This window comes from Schistosoma mansoni (assembly GCF_000237925.1).
Source record: "Schistosoma mansoni, WGS project CABG00000000 data, supercontig 0132, strain Puerto Rico, whole genome shotgun sequence".
NCBI classification, from domain to species: domain Eukaryota; kingdom Metazoa; phylum Platyhelminthes; class Trematoda; order Strigeidida; family Schistosomatidae; genus Schistosoma; species Schistosoma mansoni.
This window is the reverse complement of record NW_017386037.1, coordinates 665,799-682,488: the sequence shown is the minus strand read 5'-3', so window position 1 is coordinate 682,488 and position 16,690 is coordinate 665,799. Positions and strand designations below refer to the sequence as shown.

The window sequence follows — 16,690 nt, the reverse complement described above, 5'->3', positions numbered from 1 at the left end:
TGGATTCCACTGCTAGCCACTATCCATCTCTGCAAACAGAAGTACGTTTAAAGTTGGATAAAGTGACATTTATGATAACTTGTTTCCAAAAAAAAAGAAAAAAACGTTTTACGTTGAGATTTCAAAATGAATTACATATTGGAAATATTTAAATGGTATTTCAAATTTCATTATTAAAAATGTGAAAATTACAAGTAATTATATATGCATTTAATGTTTTCACAAGTAAAATATTACTTACTTACGACTGTTAACCCTCGTCGAGGAGCATAAACCGCCAACTAGCACTCTTCATTCAACCCGGTCTTCAAAAATCCTTTCCATTTCTTTATAGTTAAAATACATCCTTTTCATATCTGTTTTTATTTTGCAAAGTAATGTGTTCTTTAACCTTCCTCTTTTGCGCTTCCCTTCACCATTCCAAGTTAAAGATTGCCTCGTGATGCAGTTTGGTGATTTCCGTAATATGTATTCTATCCACTTCCAACGTCTTTTCCTAATTTCCTCCTCAGATGGAAGCTGGTTTGTTCTCTCTCATAAAACTCTGTTGCTGATATTATCCGGCCAATGGATGTTGAGTATCTGGCGTAGACGACTGCTTATAAATACTTGTACCTTCTTGACGATGGATGTAGTAGTTCTCCACGTTTCAGCTCCGTACAGTAGAACTGTCTTGACGTTCGTATTGAAGATTCTGACTTTGATATTCAATGACAGTTGTTTTGAATTCCATCTGTTCTTCAATTGTAGGAATGCTGTTCTTACTCTGCCACTCTTCGCCTTCACATGTGCATCTGATCCTCCTTGTCCGTCAATGGTGCTTACTAGGTAGATGAATGTTTCTACATATTCCAGAGTTTCTTCATCAAGTGTGATTGGGTTGGTGTTCTCCCTGTTGTATTTGAGAATCTTGATTTTTTCCCATGTGTACGTTGAGGTCTTTTGATGCACAGGCTGCTGCAACATACTTTTATCTAACATTCTTTTCTGATGTTATTTAATAAGTGGATTCATTAGTAGATATTTAAATGAACTATGAAACAAATGGATATGTGTAGATTACCTAATGTATAATATTGATATCCACTAAGTTATATACTATGAACGGTAAATATGATATTGGTTAGCTGATAGTGTAGTGTGTGCTACTGATGTTGACAGATATAAATATTATGTATCACAATCGAAAATGAAATGTCTGATGGTAGAAGGTTAAGAAGATCAATGGAAAAAGAAACGAGAACAGTGAAGGACAGCTATGGAAATGAAGGAACAGTGAAGTCTGAGACGATAGATTACTATTTACAAAAGGAACAGTCAAGTTTGAGACAATTAATTGACATTTTGCAAATGAAGTATTTACTGAGCCGGCATCCAACGGTGTTAATGTTTAACTTCAACTAATCCACAAAATTGAGCAACCATCCACCATTGTCTTCAGTAAGTTAATATCTCACAACAGAACCGTTTGAACTCCAATGGTCACTGCTTCTCACTAGAACTCCATGAAATATCTCTTGAAATCAGTCACCAGTGAGCTTATGACTATTATCAGAATGGGTTTTTGTGGAGATTTTAGTAATCATGTACTTATTCTGATTTCCAAACATTAACTACTCTAATCAATATTGTTAAAAATTGAAGAGATAAGTATTTCTGGCCACATACATAATTTTCTTTGATATAAAATGAAATTATGTTCATGATCTCGAACAAAAACTCAACAATCTCCACAACCCCCATAATGATATTCCAAGCACCTGGGTAACACGAGTGAATTTTATATCTATCCATCTACTAAGTTTTCATCAACTAAGGTGATAGTATAGTGATCAAGAACACGGGTGGGGACAATCGAATGTACTAGACACGAGAATTACAGACTATCTCACAAAAATCTGATAACCATATAGTAGTAAACAGTTAATTTGCAAACTATCAATCAATTGTCTCAATCTTGATTGTTCCTTATGTAAATATCAGTCCATCTTCTCTGATTTCATTGTTCACGCATTGCGCTTCGTTCCCTTCCTTTCGTTATTGATCTTCTGCCAAAATACATTCTATGTCTGACCATCACCATATACTACTTATATGCATATAAGTAAGCCACAACCACAATAGTATTATTTAAATCAATTGTTACCTAGTTACATCGTATGACTTTATATGCGTAAAATAAATCAATCGTTTTCTGATACTTTAACTTTCTTTAAAAGTAAAAATCTCTTACGACTGGTCATTTATCTTTAAATCTATCGGGTGGGTATTTAAATACCTTTTGGGAATGTTAATCAATAATCAATCAATAAACCAGTCGGATTCCAGCATTTCTATGATATTTTTTTTTATTGATTTATGTAATAAAAAGATTTTGAAGAAAGTTAATCCTTATGACTGTCAAACACCCTTAGAATCTTATATAATCACAATAATTAACCATATGAATTGTAAAACGTAGGTAGGTTAATGTTAAGTAAGTAAACAAACTATAAAGTAACTGGAAAACAGGATTATCTGTGTTGCTTTCATAAAAAAAGGGAATTACTTATACCTAGCAAACGGATTAATAATTGAAATAGAGTAAATATTATGAACTCTATTAAACTAGAAAATCACTGAAAACCAGGAAGTTCTGAATAGTTATTTCATTCTAAGGTGATAGTCCTCAGTAGTGGCCCTCAAATTCCCTAGTACAGCAGAGAGTGGGGGAAAGACCGCTCAACCTATTCAAATACTATCACATGGCCACGCGTATATAGCCTCTACCAGGCAAGTCCTACTCACTGACTTCTCGTGACATTCCTGTTGTTTACGAAATTGAGGAGACGAAAAGCGAATATCCAACGCTTTAGCTGGGTTGGTAGAAACGGAAAGTTCATCTAGGGGAGTTGGAAAACCCTGATTTCAAACCAATGGTACACATGGGCTCCAGTATCCTGAGGGAACAAATGACGTATGAATCAATCGTTGGTCATCAGCTACCATGAAACTGTATCTCTTCACGATGCTACACCGTCTTGTGGATCAGATCTTTAGGTCAAAGACTCAGGATGTGGTCCCCTAATAAAACCATCTGCTTGAATTTGGGCACCTAGGCAGTATCACAGCCCACACACAAATCAAATGAGATTTGTGTGTTGCATATATATCTAATGCCTCTTTGTACCAATATTTATGTGTTTAAATAAATAAATAAAATACTCAAAACCACACAGCTAAGCAAATTTAAGTACTTCAGAGAATACATTTAGATCCCTTTAGGAGAAATCCGTTCAGTCTAAATTATTTTCAAATTTAACAATCTGCTAAAGTGAATCCCTTCGGTTACTTGGATGAACATTTCCAGAGCGTTTATGCAAAATTATGACAGAATTAAAAGTGTATTGTTTCTCTATTCATGAATCTTCTACATTATGAGTGATATCAAAACCTTATTTACTATGTATATTTCGTATCAGATATGAAAACATTTTCATTTCTGTATAACCAATTACTTTCGATGTTTATTTAAAACTGATTTATTTGCAATTAAAACAATCGAGTTTAAGAAAATGGTTAGTTAAATAAAACAAAAACCCTTGAACTTCAATTATGAGTAGTAAGGGGGGGGGTTAATTTTTATGTGGTCAGTGATCAAAATAGCTTAACTGAAAATATTTCACTGTATTTCAAAACCTAGATCATCTATCCCATACACACAAGCAAAGTTAGTTTAAGACAACCATTTTGGTGGAAGTCTCTGCATCACTGGATGATGATCAATGTCATTGATACAAAGGGGCACAAGATATATATGCGCCACACAAATCTCATTTGATTTTTGTGGGAGCTGAGATACCGCCCGGGTGCCCAGATCGAAGCAGATGGTTTTGTTAGGGGACCACACTCGGAGCCTTTGACCTAAATGTCTGATCCAAAAGGCAGTGGAGCATCGTGAGAAGATGCAGTCCCATGGAATCCGGTGACTAACAATTGATTCATACGTCATTTTTTCCCACAAGATACTGGAGTCCATGTGCACCATTTGTTTGGAATCAGGGTTTTCCAACTCCCCTAGGTAGACACAGCGTGTCCATGACTAACTCAGTTAGAGCGCCGCAGATTCTCTTTTTTGTCCACTCAATCTCTTAAACAATACCCGTGGTGCTAGTAGGCATTGAGTAGGACTTCCTTGGTAGAGGATATATATGCGAAGCCATGTGAGAGCATTTGGAGAGGAAGTTATTTATTTATTTATTTATCTATTTATTTAAACACATATATATTGGTACAAAAGGGCACCAGATACATATGCACCACACAAAATAATGAAAGTAGGAAGAGAAATTATGAAAAGATAAGGCGGACTGAAATGTACAACCAGAAAACTCTTTCAGTTAAGAAAGTTAGAACCACTCTTTATGAAGAAAGTAGAAGAAGGTTACAGCAGGATCGCCACTGGCTTCTATTCTGAGCCATATCCGATAACGTCTCTAGCCACTGTGTTGCACCACCTCTCGGACCCCAGCCAGGGAGTCGTGAAGGACCAACAGAAGCTAGCTCTTTGCAGCTCTCTTTCATGCCACGACACCATGTCACACACAGACCTCCTCTCCGCTTTTTCCAACCAGTCCCAGGGTCGGCAAATAATGCACGACGTGGAAGTCTCTGGGACGACATTCGTAAAACATGTCCAAGCCACCGAAGTCGATGTTTCAAGATGGTGAAACCAATTGAATTATCGTCTCGGCGCCCGAACACACGATGCCGAACCTCTGTATTACTAACATGGTGTTGCCACTGGATGTCAGCAATCCATCGGAGACAACGATGATCGAACACAGAGAGACGTCTGAGATCCTCAACTCGGAGAGGCCAGGTTTCACAAGCATAGAGCGAAACTGCTCTCACCGACGCGTTGTAGATCCGACCTTTTACAGTCAGACTAACATCGCGAAGGCGCCAAAGATGGCCCAGATTGGCATAAGCCGCTCTGGCTTTCATTATACGTGCATCAATCTCATCACTCACGCCACCACCAGCACTTATATAGCTACCTAGATACACGAACTTCTCAACTACTTCAATCTGCTCACCATCCAGGGTGAGTACAGGATGAGAATCCTGCCAGTCTTGTAGGAGTACTTTGCACTTGGAGGGTGCAAAGCACATGTCGTACCTGCGGACACTGATTGCCAACTGATTAAGTGCGGATTGCATGCCTTGGGCATTATCGCACAGTAAGACAATATCATCCGCATACTCGAGGTCGAGAAGTCGTTCTCCAGGCAACATATCCACACCGCCATTACTTACATCCATCAGAGCTGTTTCCAGGATGTCATCGATGGCAAAGTTGAAGAGGAATGGTGAGTTTGGGCAACCATGCCTAACCCCACTGCTCGAATGAAACAAGGGAGAAAGGTGGTTGTATGCCCTCACTCTGTCTGAGGTGTTCGTATACAGGGCCTTTAAGATGTTAATGAACTTCTCAGGCACACCCTTCTTCAATAGACAATCCCAGAGAACAGTCCTGTCCAACGAATCGAAGGCAGCCCTGATATCAAGAAACACTACGATTGTTGGCCTGCGATAAGTATGACGGTGTTCTAACATTTGGCGGAGGGTGAAGGTGTGATCAATGCACCCTCGACCAGAACGAAAACCAGCCTGCTCCTCGCGAGTCAATCGTTCTCGGGTTTTAAACGACCTACGAAGAATGACAGAAGCCAATAGTTTGGACGCAATCGGAAGTAGACTTATCCCCCGATAGTTATTGCAGGAACAACGTGAACCCTTTTTAAAGATAGGGACGACTATCGACTCATTCCATGATCTTGGAACACTTTCTTGTTCCCAAACCTTTGCAAACAACACAGTCAATTCCTTAGTCAGAAGGTCACCACCATCTTTAAAAAGAGCCGGAGGTAAGTCATCTGGGCCCGGTGATTTGTAACGTTTCAAGAGTTGGAGTTCCTTGTGGACTTCCTCCTCGTTTGGTGGATCAGTCGTCACCGGCCATGGGGGGCAGGACAAACTGGTTGATGTTGCCGGAGCAGCAGGCCAGTTGAACTGCCCTTCGAAAAATTCCGCCCATCGTCCAAGACGTCGAGAGATGTTAGTGATTGGCATCCCATCATCCTCGTAGATTGTTTCACTCACACCAGACTTCTTGCTGCCAGTGGCTCGGATGAGTTGGAAGAGCTTCCGGCAGTTACCAGATGCAGCTGCTGCTTCCATCTCATTAGCACGCTCCGACCACAGGGCATTTGGGGGCTTTGGAGAGGGAGAGCGCACTCTCCTCACTCTCTGCCGTACCAGGGCATTAGGGAGCAGACCGAATCTTATTGACCAATTTTCAAAGTGACCACTAGTCTAAGTGACTTGACATTTTGTGTACTATCTTGAGATAACATAGTGGTTGGTGGTAGTCAACAGGAAACCCTGAACCTAGATTTCATCCTACTTGGCACTCGTCAGCAAAGTGCACCTGTAATCTTCAGGGAAATGATACTCCCCAGACGTATTCCATCCCATATCACCCAGCTTTATGGTCAAAGACATTACCAGTAATCTATCGAAACCTCAATTTAATTACGGTGTTTGTTTCCGTAAACGAAAAATAAGAAAAACATTCTCCAAAAACTATTTTCTCTTTATTTAATCAAACATAAAAGAGTGAACCAAAAACAAAACAAAAAATGGTTATATACATTATTTCATTGAAATACTATAATGTGTACAGGTTTACTATTGTTTAATAAATAATTGAATTATTTATTCATTTAAATAATCAAAAAATTATTTAACTATTTATTTACTACTCATTGTTTACTTATTTCCAATAGAAGTAGTATTGATCACTCAAATATCTATACTTACTTACTTACGCCTGTTGCCCCTTGTGGGGGAGCATAAGCCGCCCACTAACATTCTCTTAAACATCAATAAATTATTATTATTTAGATAGAATATTATGGAAGTTAATGTAATCAAATGTTTACAAGAAAAAAAATCAATATCCTCTTAGCAACAATTTTTTTTTAAAAAAAACAAGATAATTATTACATCAGAAGGGGTTTTTTATGGATATTTCAGTATTTTCATAGTTGAAATCATGAGTCAATTGAAGCTAGACCATCATGGAAAACCTGGAAGCACTGTACGAACGCTTTGCTGAGGAATCCCATAATAGGACGAAACGGCCGTCCAATACTTCCAAGTTTTCCATGATGGTCTAACTTCAATTGATTCATGATTTCAACTATGAAAATTATTACATCATAAACATTTACATATTTTTTTGAATGAAACTATTTATATATATATATATAAATAGATAGATAGATAGATAGATTTATATATACAGAGAATTTCCCCCCTACCCCCACCTAGATACTAATATATATTTTTTTATTTTGTACAATATTCAAATCAATCAATAAAATTTTTCTTTGAAAAATTAGAAATTATTTTCTTCTGAAGTATTATTATGATTATTATTATTATTATTAGTAGTAGTAGTAGTATCATCATCATCGGAATCACTTTCTGTATCTAATTTATGTTTAGAACCGGGACGTAAAATTGATTTTTCCAAATGTTTATTCATAAATTTATCTAAACTTTGAGTATTTGATAAATATAAAGAAGAAGATGAATAATAATTTGATCGAACTGTATGTTGACTAGCAAATTTTCTAATGGAAGCCATATTAGGAATCATACTACTACTATTAGTAGTAGTAGTATTACCCTTATTATTATTATTATTATTATTATTATAACTGACTTTCCTGAATCTTGTTGGTAAAGTAGTCACTCGAAGAGAACTTCGGTTATTATTCTTATCATGATGATGATGTTGACGCATATTTTCCCGATGATTATAAGTATCATAGAATAGTTTCCGTGGTATGAATCTATGATTCCTTGTTAAAGAATGTACAGGACATTTTAAATTATTAAATGTATCATAATTACTATTTGGTCGATTACTTAATAATTCTGATGAAGGACAAAATTCTAATGAAGGTGGAGATTGTTGTTGTAATGGATCAGAAATAGTATTCACTGAAGCAGCAGCAGCAGCCGCCGCTGCTAAATTGATTTGATTTGATAAAGATGAACAGATTGAATTAAATCCTGTTTGATTAGATGGATAAATATATTTGAAATGTTGATTGATTGAAGAAGAAGATGATGAATTCGTTGAAGATGAAATTGAAGATGTACATGAATGTGAAGTACAATCATCACTATGTAATGATTTTTCAGATAACGAACTTTCACCATGAGATTCTGTTTCATCATTTGATGTATAAATAATTTGTTTTGGCTTGATAGAATTCATCGGTAAGCTATAATGGTCATAATGAACACTGTTTGACTGATTATCCGTTTCTTCATGATTATTTGTATCATTAGAAGAACAAATTGATACTTCTTGATGATCTATCATTTCATGATGACAATGATCTATATGATAACTGGATGGTTCATGAATGATAGATTTATTTAGATGATTTCTTTTTAAATGTTTACGACTTCCTAATACAATATCTTCTTTGTCAATATGTTTCAATGGATCATTCCTTCTTGACAACGTCTGATTTCCATGAACTGGACAAGTTCCTTGAGATCGTGAATCTGTAGACCATTGTAGATTAACTTCGTTCAAATTAGCTTTTTGTAATAAACTATAATCCTTCATATCATGATATGATGATAAAGGTTTTGAATAGTTTTGTATAACTTCTATTTCATTCTTTTGATGATCATTACTTCTATGAGTACCATTGGTAATATGATCATGATTTTGAGAATCCAAAAATATACAATTTGATAAGTTATAGGATAAGTGAGGATCTGTTAAAATTGTTGAACTATTGGAATGATCCCAATAGATTGAATCAACTTTTTTATAATTTGGCAATTGTTTAGTATTTGCATGATTACTATCAATAGTAGTGTTGACAGGCATATCACAATTCATTTCCATCTGTTTCAAATTCATAATACCATGTACAGGACATGGTTTTGATGTTTCAATAGTTATTTGACTAGATGTATAAATTCCAGGGAATTGTGGTACTGAATAACTACCATTACCATCCCATCCAGTACAACTTTGTTGAGGTATAACATTCAATGATTGTTGTTGTTGTTGTTGTAAGCAAGTAGAAAAATCTAATGAACATATATTTGTAGATGGTGTAATTCCATTTGTAGCAATCAATAATTTTGGTTCCGGACTATCACAAGATACTAAAACACGATTTTCACCAGTAACAACTGTTCCTTGTATTAATGATCCACCTAGATGTGTAACATTTGTTGATAATGATGATGATGCGGAGCTAGTTATAGGTATAGTAACAAATTGTACTTCACGTGTTGCATTTGTAGGACAACAAAAAATATTTAATAAACGATTCTCATCTATATTTCTTCTTAATGAAGTAACATCATTCTCTATATTATTCATATGAACGTCTGAATTGGGAATAGTATTCGTTGTCATCATTGTTGCAGATGTTACCATTGTATTTGTATCATCTTTCATGGTACTTATCAATTGTAAATCATTTTTATCAATCATTTTTTGTTCATCATGAGTTGTCACTAAGAGACTGCTCCCTGAGTCATCTTTATTCACCTTGGTCTTTTTATGATGATGCGGATTATTATAGATACATTTAAATCGACGTCTACATATAGATCCTGATTTATTCATAGTAGAACAACTTTTCATATTTTCTCCATGTAGTACTTGTAAATCAGTCGATGTATCCGATGATCTTGTATGTGGATCACAACAACAAAATATCCCTATACCAATCAATGCTAAGATTACAAATAAAGTGACTAATGCAATACCAGCATATATCCAATTCTTGGTTTGTCCATTCATACCAAATAGTATGAATGCTCCATTGATAAAAGATTGATCATCATCATTAGGATAAAGTATTTTACCATCAGAATTAATAATATTCACTTCAAATAATGTACGATATTGATTATTTAATACACAACTCCATAATCCTGTATCTTTACCTGTTGTCATAGTAACAATAAGATTTGAATAATAATTTGATCCTAATTGACCATATATAATCATATGATTTGTAGTATTCTGTACTAATTGATCATCTTTATACCATAATAGATGATCCATCTTGTTTGAATGATATTCACATCTCAGTAACATTGTTTTATTATTATAAAATGTATAATTTTGATTTAATGTGAATATTTGTGTAGTACAATGTAATTCAGTAAATTGTACTACATTATGTTGATCATTCGATGATGAGGAGGAGAGGGAGGAGGATAAGATACGTTTCCCTTTTAAATGATCCGGTTTATAACATAATGGTTCAATCAATTCAATATGACCATTTGAATTTGTTTTATTTTTTTGAAATTTTATATGGTTAAAAGATTTTTTGATAAACCATAATTTTAACCAATTTAATTTACAATCACATATCCATGGATTACCCCCTAGATACAATTCTTTTAAATGTTTCATTCCATTTAATGCCAACTCATTTGATTCATGTAAACTAGTTAACTCGGTATAACTTAAATCTAATAAATATAAATATGGTAATGAGATTAAATGATTTGATTCAAATATAATACCATTTGATTTAACAGAATTTAACCATAGATACTGTAATTTCATATTGTTGCTATGCAAATTATAAAAAAATAAATCTGGTATTAAATCAATAGGATTTTCAGCTAAATTTAATGATATTAAATTAGGTAAATAATTTAATAAATCAATAGGAAAACTTATTGATCCAAAAGTTAATGAATTATTACGTAAATTTATTGATTTTAATGAAATTAATTGATTTAATGTATTTAATTCAATTTGTTTTAATTCACTTGATTCAATTGTTAATGTTTCTAAATGTATTAAATAATTTAATGAATTATTTTTAATTATTTTAATTGATTGATGTATAATACGTAATTCAATTAAATTTGGCGGTAAATTTATAGGGATTTGTTTAAGTTTATTTAATTCTGAATCACATATTGCTTTTTTCCATTTAAAATCTAATTGATATATAATACTACAACCATCAACAGCATCTACATAATAATAATGGATAATGAATTTATTGAATAAATATAGGATAATATAAATGATATAAGATGATGATAATATGGAATGATATAAGTAGTATATTGATGTAAAAATTTTAAAGAAGAAATTTAAAGGAATGAACATTGAACAATATAATTAAGATTATGACATTGAAGACTTCATGTTGTTATTCTTGTAGGGTTGATCAATGGTAAACAGTTGTTAATTGTTTATATCTTATCATTCATGTTTCTAAATAGAAAATTCCGCAGTTTTTCTTGAAAGTTCTTGTGAATGGTAAACAGTAATTAATTGGTAATTCCGTTTCTGATTAAGGATCATTACTTTCTACATATATATACAGATCCCATAGCAACTGAACATCGGAGGTATTCACAATCTAGTCATATCAAGGAGTAGTAGTTGTTTTGTTGAAAAATAATAATACACATGCTAATCAAATAACCACAAGGTCATTTTGATTTGAAGTTGGGATATATACAAAAATAATAATAAGGAATTGACTAGACAGATAAAAACGGACAGGTCTATAATTAGAAAATGACCAATCAGATTAGATTTAAACAATATGTATGTCTATCCTATTTCAAAAAAAAATAAAAGATTGTGGAATGAAGTAACCAATGAAACGAATGAATTTCACAATTTTAGCCTAAGGAAAATAATTTGATCAATAAAATGAGGGGGGAGGGATATAAAAATGAATTTTTATTGTCACCACTACGAAAAAAAAACGCACTTGTCATTCTTGATTCGAGTGAAAAAAGGAAATATTAGGAAATTTTGAAAGGTGTTAGAAGATAGAATCATTACTTATCTAGACGTTCATATTCATGTACAGATATACTTGTGTTATTTATTTAAACACAAATATTTGTACAAAGAGGAACCAGATATATATGCGCCACATAATTCTCATTCGATTTGTGTGAGAGCTGTGATGCTGCCCGGGTGCCTAAAGTGAAGCAGGTGGTTTTCCTAGGGGACCACACTCGGAGCCTTTGACCTCAACATTTGATCCACAAGACAGTGGAGCATCGTGAGGAGATGCAGTCCCATAGTAGCCGGTGACCAACAATTGGTTCATATGCCATTTGTTCCCTCAGGATACTAGAGCCCATGTACACCATTTGTTTGGAATCAGGGTTTTCCAACTCCCCTAGGTGAACTTTCCGTGTCCTCCAACCCGGTTAAAGCATCGGACATTCGCTTTTCGTCCTTTCAATTTCGTAAACAACACCTGTGTCACGAGAAGGCAGTGAGTATGACTTCCGTGGCAGGGGCCATATACGTGTGTGAACGATTGAATCCTAGGGATGTTTCAATTCAACTACCAACTAGTTTGGATTTGAACTATCAAAGAACTTTAATTTGTTTCAGCGGATACAGATGTTGGCAACAGAAAGGAAGTTCTATTTGACTAGAGTTGCGCCGGCATTGGAAAAGTTTATTTACAAATATGTGCTTCAAACCTGTCACCCAGTGTCGCAGTCACAGTTAATACATGACGAATCTGACTGCAACTGAAACCCCATGAGGACGAGTATTAATCCAGTATTATGATTGCCTAGTTCTTTAGGGTAATCAGCTCCCGTAAACCGAGCATTATTTTAGCTTGTAGCTATAATAATAACTAGTGACCTGACTTTCATCCCCCTCCCCGTGATTGTGACATTAATCCTAACTCCCAAATTATCTCAACTTTTAAGATGAATGATGCAAGCACAGACTTTCAAACCAGGTCTCACCAAGTATTGATCACATTTGACTTCGAAACCGAGGTCGGTGAAACGAAACGAAAATATATTACGAAGTCCTCCAAACAACCTTCCTTAGGGTACTGGACACCTTCGGAGCCCAATGCTATAGCCGTCGCCAATCGCAGTCCAACTTTACAAATACCTTAATTGCTGACTAGGTAAGTTTGTCCTTCAAAAACCTAATAAGATAAAGAGTACGTAGATAACACTAACACTTATCCATTTAATAAACACATGTGGATTACAACACTTTAACAGTACAAATGGAAATCGCAGTCATCCAACAAACTATTTTCAATTGACATTGTAAATATTAACTGTCGTTTGAGTCTAATCAAATATTAAGCCTAATGCTTATTAGTCAAGCTTTTTAACCATCAAATCACCGCGTATGATGTATTGCTAAACTATGCTGAAACTATCGAGGTCGGAAAGGCTATTTGATAAGAACAATTATAAGATGTTTAGATGAAAATTATAAATTGATCCGATTCTTTTATTTTTTTAATCAATCAACAGCGAGAAATAAATAGAAGACAAGATGGATCTTTAGTGAATATATGACTATAGTACACAATACAGCAACGTTATAGAGAGAAAATCAAAAAGAATAGGAAGTCTTGAATATAAATAAAAAAGGGATTATGCTTGAAAACACAGAACCAAAATTTATATTAGATAAATATTTATCACGAATAGCTGTTTAATTAAACCCTTTGAACAAAACTTGTGTTCTTAGTTATCCGCACCAAGCTGAATCATTTTCTTTTTAGGATCTTCATATATTTCACTAGGCTGTACAGATGCCAACATGACTAAGCCATATGTTAACACAGAAACCAAAAGGATGGAGACGATAAGTGATGACCAGACACCAATACTGAAGTACCCGACACAATCTGTGACATCACCAAACACACCATCTTTTACGCCGAACGGTTGGACCTAAAACAAAATATGCAGATGAATATAGTGATTAACCATGTCGGAAATAATACCAAGTATCTAATTACAAGCTGTATGAACACTGTGGAATTAATTAATCTAATAGCAGGTAGCTACAGTCTCTTGTAATTGCTTAACGAGACAAGGCAGATTAAAAATGCCACAGGGCCTCCAGATGAGCTTAGATAGATCGTTGTTGTGGACTGACAGGTGAGAGACAGATATGTAGTATTTTAGAGCTTTAATTATAGATCGACTTGAAACACTAAGCACAACCAGACTTTGTAGTAATGACCCTGGGTGTTGGATTTTCAGAGTCAAAGGTTAGAGTCCCGTCACATTTGCTTTGGTTTCGGGAAACGGACAGTATTGCTATCTCATAAACGTATTGGACTTGTAGCCAAGTTTACTACTGATTGATCACTAGGTATTAAATTACATCATATGTGTTACATCTTTCTTGGTGAGAATAGAATCCTATTGATCAAGCTACAATATAACCACTTGCCTAGGTGACTCGACATCACGTGTGCTGAGTTGAGACGTAAGGTGCTGGAGGGTTTCCTGTCGATTACCTCCAACCACCATCTTATATGGTAGCTAAATGCCTGGTAAATAAGTTGATAAGGCTTAGTTCGGTACTTATAACACAAGAAAGTGATTGATAGAATATCCTACCTAAAACTTACTAAACGCATGTTACAAACTATAAGCTCAAGTTGCATTACATAACTAAGTAGAAAACATTGAGTTGCATTTCCCTGCTTATATCGAATTATGGCAATCCCCATAATGATGATAATTACGCCCCGATTGGAAATAAAATGGAACTAACACATTTCTAACACATGATGGCAGTTGTGTTGTAATACGCAGGCAAGATCAAGAAACTTGATTAGTGACTTTAGCTGACCTCGGCAGTAACTAAACAAGAGATTTGTTCTCGTCAAAACCAACACCTGGCAGGTTTATGGAGGCTAAAAGTATTTCTGTGCGTTCAATGTACGGCTGAACAAGAGAAATTAGATGTAGTACAAACAGGTCGAGAAAATTGGGATCAAGGTTTGAACCTCTTTCCGGCTCCTTAAATTCCTATACAGTAAAAAAGTGAAAATTGATAACTGTATTATTGTCAGCAAAATAAAATCAACTAATACAGCTGTTATCAACTCAATAGTAGGTTTGTCGAGAACAATCGAGAACAAATCGCGGTTGTCAAATTTCATAAGAATGCCATTATGGAGGAAAGCAATAAAAATACTACTTGCCTGGATGCTAGTGAACTGAATAGAAACTGAATACCCAGAACCTGACGGGAAGATTACTGGTGCAACTGAAGGCTTAGTACACTTGTAACCAAGACTGACAGGGGCTTCAGCCCATTTGATGGCCAAGGGATTTCCAGGCACATTGACGCATGATTTGGAGCCTGACTGACACTTGATACTAACAGATGACTCGGACACACTCCAATAACGGCCGGATTTGCTAAAAGTCAAGCTAGTAAATATTATTAAACATGTATTTCTGTGTGTTTACCTGACATTAAGGTCGGAGATTTCATTAACATTTGATGACGTGAAAACGAGCAAAGATTTTAGATCAGAGCATTTACTGAGTGGAGAAAGTGACAATGAACTTGCCGGTATAGGGACGATACTAGCTGTTTTGCCGCTAACGAGTTTTACAGAAATCGAACGAGCAAAGAATGCTAAGCAACCAGACACATTGAAATAGGTGTAGTTATCCGTGTGAGTAAGACTTAAAAATATTACTATAAATATATCATTACCTCTGAGCTGCACATGAACTAGTTAGCACGCAAACCAACAAAACTAACAGGACTCTATGATAGCTCATATGAAGACTCATTAAATGAGCGCCTTAGATTAGGTTACATTGAGTGTTCAAGGTTTAATAATTTTTCCACTCGTAAACGTTAAAATGGTTCAAATGGTTGAGGACGGAATGGAAGAAGCTTTCGCTTAACGAGCTTCCGTGTCTAGTAGCAGTGGATCACCAATACCTCCAGGCAAAAACCTAGGTATATTAACTATAATAGAGGAAAAAAGAAATGAATTCGATAAATCAAAATAGTATGTTATCCTAAGACCTTAAGAATAAGTCAAGTTTCTTCTTAAAGGACTCCTGGGAAGTCGCTTGGACTAGCTCAGTCGGCAGCGGATTCCAGCATTTGACAACTTTTAGGGAGTAGAAATTGTCTACAGTCTGTTCTGCTATGTTGGGTCCCCAGTTTCTGTGTGTTACCTCTTAGGTTAGTGTTGTGACTAAGCTTAAGAAGATGTTTAAGGGAATGACCAGAAGTGTTAAGGATACTGTAAGTCATAAGAAGGTCACCTCTAAGACGCCTGTACTCTAACGGGTAAAGGTTAAGTGATTAGAGGCGCTCCTCATAAGGTTTGAATTTGAGTCCCCGAACTGATTTCGTGGCTCGACGTTGGATACGTTCCAGAGTGTCCTTATCCTTTTGGAGGGATGGAGAAAATACTATGTTTCCGTACTCTAAATAGGGGCGAATAAAACTGTTAAAGGTTAAGTGAAAGGTTCTATCGTCAAACTGGCCAAAAATGCGCTTCAATGTTACCAGTGCAAGGTTTGCTTGAAAGGCGTATTTGTCACAGTTCGCATACGACTTCAGGTCGTAGGGTACCAACACTCCTAAATCTTTTTCGACTTCAGAAACTTCTAGAGAGGAGTTATCTAAGTTGTAACTATAGTCTGCAACATGTCTCAGATGGACTACTTTGCACTTTGAAGTGTTGAAGGTAAGTCCGTTGTTGTCTGCTCAACTTTGAAGTCGAGTCAGATCTTCCTGAAGTACAAATATATCCTTATGGTTACGTATTTCTCTCCA

At 35.3% G+C, this 16,690-nt stretch overlaps 1 protein-coding gene across 1 annotated transcript in view; it reads right to left on the bottom strand.

Annotated features, from left to right (window-relative positions):
* The window catches only part of Smp_171300 (hypothetical protein), a gene marked incomplete at both ends in the record, with an annotated part of 19,071 nt that extends 3,384 nt beyond the window's left edge, over positions 1-15,687 (bottom strand). Inside the window, 6 exons of the mRNA XM_018789920.1 lie at positions 7,805-10,162; positions 10,277-10,682; positions 13,760-13,815; positions 15,111-15,315; positions 15,355-15,576; positions 15,608-15,687. Of these exons, the coding sequence (XP_018646426.1) occupies positions 7,805-10,162; positions 10,277-10,682; positions 13,760-13,815; positions 15,111-15,315; positions 15,355-15,576; positions 15,608-15,687 (3,327 nt within the window). The remainder of the gene's footprint in view (positions 1-7,804; positions 10,163-10,276; positions 10,683-13,759; positions 13,816-15,110; positions 15,316-15,354; positions 15,577-15,607) is intronic.
* Positions 15,688-16,690: the final 1,003 nt, after the last annotated feature.